The sequence below is a fragment of the Leuresthes tenuis genome, unplaced genomic scaffold, assembly GCF_036924035.1.
Source record: "Leuresthes tenuis unplaced genomic scaffold, fLeuTen1.0.hap1 SCAF_18, whole genome shotgun sequence".
NCBI classification, from domain to species: Eukaryota; Metazoa; Chordata; class Actinopteri; order Atheriniformes; family Atherinopsidae; genus Leuresthes; species Leuresthes tenuis.
The window spans coordinates 15,708,320-15,715,863 of record NW_027325372.1 but is presented as its reverse complement, the minus strand read 5'-3'; the positions used below and the strand labels follow the sequence as shown (position 1 = coordinate 15,715,863).

At 43.9% G+C, this 7,544-nt stretch overlaps 2 protein-coding genes across 2 annotated transcripts; one reads left to right on the top strand and one right to left on the bottom strand.

The window, feature by feature from the left end:
• Nucleotides 1–544: 544 nt before the first annotated feature.
• Nucleotides 545–4,936, bottom strand: btd (biotinidase). Its single transcript, XM_072370987.1, has 6 exons — nucleotides 4,498–4,936; nucleotides 3,200–3,349; nucleotides 2,910–3,061; nucleotides 2,654–2,831; nucleotides 1,973–2,566; nucleotides 545–1,887 (listed from the first exon to the last, which is right to left on the bottom strand). The coding sequence occupies exons 1-6, from the start codon at nucleotides 4,702–4,704 to the stop codon at nucleotides 1,615–1,617; spliced, it is 1,554 nt and encodes a 517-aa protein (XP_072227088.1). The 5' UTR covers nucleotides 4,705–4,936; the 3' UTR covers nucleotides 545–1,614.
• Nucleotides 4,937–5,022: 86 nt separating this feature from the next.
• On the top strand, nucleotides 5,023–7,257 carry LOC140275508 (distal membrane-arm assembly complex protein 1-like). Its single transcript, XM_072370988.1, has 2 exons — nucleotides 5,023–5,446; nucleotides 5,541–7,257. Exons 1-2 carry the CDS (start codon nucleotides 5,257–5,259, stop codon nucleotides 5,603–5,605), a joined length of 255 nt encoding a protein of 84 aa, XP_072227089.1. The 5' UTR covers nucleotides 5,023–5,256; the 3' UTR covers nucleotides 5,606–7,257.
• The last annotated feature ends 287 nt before the right edge of the window (nucleotides 7,258–7,544 follow it).

Below are 7,544 nucleotides of genomic sequence, written 5' to 3'. Positions count from 1 at the left end.
CTGAACTCGGTGTGAATTTGATGTCATTTTAGGATTGCTGTCGTTGCTTTTTGTCTGTGTTAGTAGGATTGTACTAAATCTAACCAAATGAATTTATTCAAACTTGGTGAAATGGTGGAGCACAGCCAAAGGATTGGGGGGGGGGGGGTGTTCATGGCAGTTATGGCACAAATAATAACACTCCAACCCGATTTAGGGGCAATACTGATTAAATGTACTTCCTGTTTTCACTGTAAGCTCAGTGGTGCAGAGACAGCAGCAAGCACTGATGGGAGGGAACGGTACGGTTCAGTGGACTAAATTGGCCTAACCTAACCTGAACCCTCAGTGGCAGAGCAGCAGATCCAGGGCTGATGTAATCTTTTAGCTGTTGGAATAAAAAAACAAAAAACAATGTTAATATGTGGGAGCTGTTGGCCACGTGCATCCAACATTTGTTTCCAGCTTTGACCTTTACGCACTATGATTTCAAGGCAAGTTTATTTGTAGAGCACAATTCAAAGTGCTTTACAGCTACATAAAATCACAAGAAGGCACATAAAATCATTAGCACATCATTTGCACAGCCAAATAGAACTGTTTTCAGCCTGGATTTAAACATGGTCAGAGTTGAGGCCTGTCTCACATCTTCTGGATGACTGTTCCAGATTAGAGGAGCATAACATTTTCACCTTGTTTAGTCCTGACTCTGGGCACCAGCAGGAGACCCCTCTAACATGTCAGAGATGTACTTTGGTGCTAGACCATGAGGAGACTGGTACACGAGCAGAGCTGTTTTAAAGTCTATTCTCTGAGCGACAGGAAGCAGAGACCTGAGCGCCGGATGAATGTTTTCCCAATATTATAATAAATATTCCAATGTTGGAATACCAAAGTTCTTTGAATGAATCGGCAGATCTCAGATGGAGTTTGGCACAAAGTTTTGAACCGCGACCCATCCTCGTCAGAAAGATTATGTATATTTTGCTTGTAAAAATCCCAACCTCTTCCTAAGTGACCCAGAAGTACAACTCTATAAGTGGCAGCCATGAGAGGAGCGGGTCCACAGGTGTCCATTATGTCCTGGATAATTATAATAACACTGGACCATCCTCTAATAAAGGAAAGAAGATATTCTTCCAGCCACACATTTTCTTTAGTTCAGGCAGTATGTTGCTTTAACTTATTAATGATCCAGAGATTGAGTTTGGTAACAGTTTAATCTGCTGCTTCACCTTGAATATTTGATTTTTAGAAAGATGCACATTTCAGGCTGGATGGAGGTCGGATGCTATTTGGAAAGAATAAGTAACAGATGAACAAACAAACTTGCTTTGGATTAACAGCCGAACGTCATCGTTGGTCCTGGCCTGAATTTTCATATCCAATGAGGATTTGGCCTCTGTTTTTTGTCTGTTTGTGAGCAAGTTCATGCAAAATCTACCTGACTTGCCATCTAACTTTGTAAAGTGGAGGAGCACAGGCAAAAATTAAATTTTGGTCCAGATCAGGATCAGCTTCTTTGAAACTGTGAAACGTAGATTAGCCGTGGTGGAAGACTGCTATACGAGGAGCCATTTACATTTTTTTTTTTTAAATGCCTTTCATTTCTTTCTCTTTGCCATTCAGAGCAGCTCATTTATTGTCCAGGTGGTACATTCTCCCATACAGACAGGCAGTGACGAGGCCTCCAGTCATGTTTGAGTGTTTCATTGCCACTCGCCCATCTGCAGTTTTGTCCAGCTTCTCGGGCTGCTCCAGGACCAGGCGGCTCGCCAGAACCGATGGGTGCACGTATCTGGTCTCAAATATCCCCTCCAACACGAAGTCCATCTTGGACTCGGCCTCTTCCACCTCTTGTCCGCAGGAGCTGGCCTCCGAGTCTGCGCAGCGAACTACTGCACACACCTGTAGATGGAGATCAGGTCAACGATAAGGATCGGTCGTTGCAGTAAATCGGTTTTAAACATTGAAAACTCCTCCTCATTTGTACCTGCAGGGCGTACCGTCCGTTCACCGTGTGGGTTCCTGCAAACGCTCCCAGTGCATAGAGCTCTTTTCTCTGGCCTTGTGATTTCCACTTGTACTGAAGGCGGCAGCAGAAAGTGCCGTCGCACACTCTGAGTTCATCCTCTGTCTCGTCTAAGAGGACAAAGTTAAACGGGTCGTACATCATGGAGGAAGTGAAGGTGGGGTGGGGGGAAGGATCTGTAGAGGCAGGAGGACGAGAATCAGCGCAGCTCCCTCTGTGGCAGTAACTAGAATCTGCAGCCACTGATGAGGTAGTTTCACCCAGACTCATCCTCTCCTCTGTGGCTCCTCCCTGTCCCACCCACAGTGGGTCCAAGACGGGCACCCTGGCCACCAGCAACCTGCCCTCCTCTGGGTCTCCTCTCATGGCGTGGTGGTAGGTGGCAGAATCCGGGGTGTAGATGCCACTTCCTGTCATGATGAGTCGGTCGTCACGAATGTTGGCAGCCAAAAGCGTGACGTTGGCTCCCAGACTGAACGCCCGCTGAAACTGGATTGTGTCCAGTAGGGGGAGCTGGTTCATCCAGGCTGTGGGGAAGATAAGCTGACGCACACCCTGGAAGAGGAGCAAAGCGGAAAGGGTGAGAAGATCACAGTTGGCTGAGTTGGACACTAGTGTGTGGATCGGTGTGTACTTTCCTACCCTTTTCACCAGGGTTATTGTAGGATTGTGAAACAGGATGTCAAAGCAGACGATGAGGCCAAACCTCCCAGCAAAAGGTGTATCAAATGTAATGACTTCAGCCTGTGGAGGTGTGTTAAATGCCTCCTCAAAGTAGAGGTTGTGTTTATGGTAGCGGGCCACCAGCAGGCCATCGGAACTGCACGAGAGAGAATACCGTCAACAGTTTGCATCATTAAGAAAACTGCAGCCTTATATTTCAGCAGCTGCTCAGCACCTGAAAACTACATTGGTGTTGAACTGCCAGTGTTTATCAGGAGGACAGAGTGAGGACGGTTCTGTCTTCATAGGACATGGCTGCAGATCAGCCATGTTGGCCACCAGGTAGAGGTTGTAACGACGGGCTATACAGCTCAGTCGCTGCAGAACCTGGGAGAAAGACAGAGTGAAGGCACAGAACAGGTTAGTGGTGCATCTTGGTCAAAACACTCGATACAAAAGTCAGAATTAAGGGGAATCTGAATGACGACATGCTTGTTGAGGTCAAATCTAAACGTATAAGCGGACCTCTGTGTTGCTGTATCGGTCTGGCTCTGCGCAGGGGTTCCAGCGCTCCTCCTGAGGGTCAGGAATGGTTTCCAGGTAGCCAGAAATGGAGGAACGGGTGTAGTTGAAACCGTGAATCCCGTCCTCTGGAAACACCAGGATCTGGGCACCCTGGGTGAGAGGTTGGAGAAGCGGGACAGGAGATAATAAGTCATCGATCCACTGACATCAACCTCACGCCTTGGCATCACTTTATTTCTCTTGAAGTCCATAAACCAGAATCTGATCCTTAGTTTGTGCGTGTTCAATGAGCCAAGCTTTTAATATCTGTGAAGTCTGGTGGCAATAAGCACCACAGACTTCAGGCTTTCAAGTTTAAAGTTCAGCAAAAGTTAAAGTGACTTAAGAGTAAGATAGTTAAAAGTGAAGGTCAATGGGGAAATGCTAAAAAATATTAATTTCCTCTTGTCTCTTTTGTTAAAGTTCATGATGAAGACTTTCCCCTGCTTCCACACAAACTCCTTCACTTTATTTTGATATGTTAAGATACTAAATGTAAAGATACATTTAACCAGTGTTGGTTATCTTACTTTAAAAAAGTTATTAGTTACAGTTACAAATTACTTCTCCGAAAAAATAATTGGGTTAGTAACTCAGTCACCTCATTGTAATAGTAATTAGTTACTCAGCAGGTAACAGGCAAGTAACTGTGAGGTTATTGTTCATTTTCTATACGCTGTTACGTTCTATAACATCTTTAACGTCAAAGATGTTTATATTAACTGATTAAAGAATAAAAACACTATTTATAGTATTTTAGAACATTTGGTATTTATGTGAACTCAATGGATTACAGCCTTCCATGTGATATTCACAGTAATAAAAATAGATAAAAAATAAATATTGAAAATAAAAGTCAAGTGCAAAATTAAGAAACGCGAGTAAACTTGGGTAAAAAAGAAACAAAGAAAAATCTGGCCATTAAGTAGTGCAAATCTCTTTAACTATATTTTAGGCTTACTGCACAATAAACACAACACTATATTTATATATTTGGGCTTGGGTTAGCAGCAGCAGCAACAAGCGTCATGTTAGCATTCTCAGTAACGCAATGACGTTGCAACGATGGGGAAAGTAACTAATTGGATTACTCGTTACTGGAAAAAAAATAATGCCGTTAGTAACACCGTTATTACTAACGCTGCATTTAACAGATACATAACACAAAAAAGTTTAAAAATATATATTATATATATGAGAGAGACGTATAACATCCCTTGTGTTGTGTAACTACACAGTCAGGGGACTGCGGTCCATACTTGCTGTGCGGCCAGGGCAGCCTGTTCCTCGTAGATGTCCAGGTTTTTCTGCATGTGTTGCAGGGCATCGCGGCGGGACAGGGGGACGCGAGGCTCGGGGTTCAGGATAACTTTATGCTCATACACTGCTGCAACATACGAGGAGTCCACAGCGAATGCTGTTTGGCCAACGCAAGGGATGACGAAAAGAGCAACGAACAGAAACATCGTGGAAATGTTCTCAGAGTAACGAATGCTGATCGCTGTTGGAGCCGCAGCACCGAGGGGTCAAAGGCCCCCGGTGAGGCACCGCTGACTCAGCTCGTGATGTGGAACACTAAGAGCTGATAAGAACAGGCTTCCTTGTGAAATAGTGTAATGTATGATATCTGAGTTTGGATCCGAAAGCAGTGTGCACTGGCTCGCTGTTTAGGACGTTTGGGTCAACGCCGGTCGGATCATGTCTCACTGACAACACTCTGCTGTCATGGACGACTTTTAATTTGAAAGTACTAAAAAAAAAGGAAGGGTGACGTAAATTACCCGGAAGTACCTTGTCAAACCGACCTTACTGCACTCACGTCAACCGCTAAAAGAATTTTTTGCTAAGTTGAAGTGTAACTTTGCACATAATCCTTTTTTTCGGTCATTTATTTCACCGGGTTCTTCCTGAAACGGACTCAGGTTCGTAGAACCCGGTTTGCATTTAGAGGTCGTCTGATGACTCCAGACGTTTCCAACCACGCATATTAGCATTAGCTCGCGTGCTGTTTTTCCACAATGTCAACAGCCCCAGAAGCCCCCGTGTCCAAATCCAACCAAATGTTAAAGAACTGCTGGAGCTGCAGAGTCATCTCCGGAGGGGGGCTGGTCCTGTGTGGAGCTTATGTGTTCAGCGCAGCGCGGAGGGTGATGCGACAAGGCGGACCGACCTCCATGGGGACCGTGGCGCAGATCACGTTTGCTGCAAGTAAGTTAGAAAACACCTTTTTTTTAAAAACATTTTTTCCCTCCCGTTAACCGTTTTAAATGATAATAAATCCACATCTGTGCTTGTCTGTAAGGTCTGGCTGCTTGGGGAGTTGTTGTCCTCACGGACCCGGTGGGAAAGGGGCAGAGGAAGACATGAAGACTGCGAAGAAGTCGCAAAACTGCGCGTTTCTTTGGGAAAGAGCTCAAATGTGGACTGCGAGGAACTATCTGTATGGCACGGAGCCAGAGAGACTGTTTACCAGCAGAAATCCCGTTTGATTTGAGACTTTGCATTAGTGTGCGTGGGACTGCTTAAATAAAAAATGGAGAGGAAAACCCAGTAGAGTAACTGAAAATGCTGCTTCTAATCTCTTGTCATCGTGGAAATGACAGGGGCACCTCATTCATTTAATTTATTTTTTTTCCTTGTATGTCATCTCCAAAAAGAAACAAAAATAAAACACAGGTGTAGTAACAATAACTTCATTTTTATTATTGTTGATCTCCCGCCCCCACATCACTGGGAAACTTTTCAAAAAGGACTTAATTTCATTTCATTTTCACTAAACTCGAGCTACTTCTTTTTGTTGTTATCAGGTCAAAATGCTGTGTGGAAGATGGTCCATCATTTGCTTCAGTGTGACTCCTTTATAAACAACTCTTATTTGCAGTGAGCTCTTCTGCTTTTTGCCCCTTCACTCCGATTGAATGTACTTCAGACACTGTCCCCAAGTGCTGATTTTCGCAACTCGTCCAAGGTGCTCCAGCTCCTTGCGATCCTGAATTGAATTAAGTGGGTGTAAAATAATAATAATGATCATCCAAACCTGCAGATCTTTACAAAGACGGCAAGGAAACCACATTAAAGACACTGAACTACTGGTGTTTTAGTCTGAGTTGCTTTTTATTAGTGTTATACTGATCAGAGCACACGTGCTCACAAGAAAAAGTTTGATAAGCATGGTGCAAAAAACAAAAACAACAAAAAAAAAGACACCCCAAAGTCATTTTCAGTCACACAAAATGAATGTGACATTCTGATTGACTCGTTTTTGTTTTTTCGGTTAAAGAAAAATATGAAAATAGAGTTGACAGTACATTTAGGCACACTATTAACACATACTGTACACAGATATGCACAATTTTTCTTTATAATAGATTAGTATATACTGGGGTTAAAATAAAAAATAAAAAACAAACAAAACAAAAAAAACCAAGCCTTCCGGTATGGAGAGGTTTGCAGATAGATAAAGGTGACATCTCCTCCATCATGGCGACAACATTATTCACCTCTCAAAAAGAGAGGCTGCAGAGTTCAGGGTCCACCAGGGCTGGTCAGTGCAAGCAGATCACAGCAGTCGAGGGCGTTTTGTCCAATGACTGCAGCAGAATGAGGCTCTGTTCAGCCAATGAAGGCAGGACGCTCACAGGTGCTACAATAAGTGCTAATTAGCAGTGATTCCATTGGTTACAGTCTCCTCTGTGAACCTGTTGGACCTAGTTTATGGATTTCTGAGGCAGGAGGGGGGGGGGCACACGCAAAGGGGGTGTCTTTGCAGCATAAGTTCATCATAAAGATCTCTTTGCACTCGACACGATGGCCCTGAGTGCATAAAACGCCACTTCCGAGTTAAAAGAAGCATCTGTTCGAGGCCTTCTCTGAACGATCTATAGTCCCATGAGCTAATCATTGAGCTGTGGCATGGAAGAAAAATCCCCAATCACTGCTTAATCATTCCCCAAAGCCAAGATTCTGCAAGAGTGGACAGGGGATATGTGGAAAATACCCCCTGCCCACCAAAACAAAAACAAACAAAAAGTCTCAGACTTATAAAACAAGTCTGTAAAATAAACATTGTACTTTTACAACGGAATGTTAAGTTGTCAGGGTCAGAAGACGGGGGGGGGGGGGGGGGGGGGGGGGGGGGGGGGGGGACGGGGGGGGGGGTTTCGTGTTTTTCTCCTATTAAAAGAATACGAGTGACTATTTTCAGTACACGATGATTCAAAATGCACATGCATTAAAGAAAAAAACAAATATTGCACCAAATCAAAGACATTTTCTTAGAATAAAAGTGATTAGGGATATATCTCCA

Coding starts and splice junctions, on each gene's coding strand:
- LOC140275508 (XM_072370988.1), top strand. CDS start 5,257: ATGTCAACAGCCCCAGAAGCCCCCGTGTCCAAATCCAACCAAATGTTA. Junction 5,447..5,540: donor GCAGATCACGTTTGCTGCAA/GTAAGTTAGAAA, acceptor CTTGTCTGTAAG/GTCTGGCTGCTTGGGGAGTT.
- btd (XM_072370987.1), bottom strand. CDS start 4,704: ATGTTTCTGTTCGTTGCTCTTTTCGTCATCCCTTGCGTTGGCCAAACA. Junction 3,062..3,199: donor ACCGATACAGCAACACAGAG/GTCCGCTTATAC, acceptor TCTTTCTCCCAG/GTTCTGCAGCGACTGAGCTG. Junction 1,888..1,972: donor ACGGACGGTACGCCCTGCAG/GTACAAATGAGG, acceptor CTCCATCTACAG/GTGTGTGCAGTAGTTCGCTG.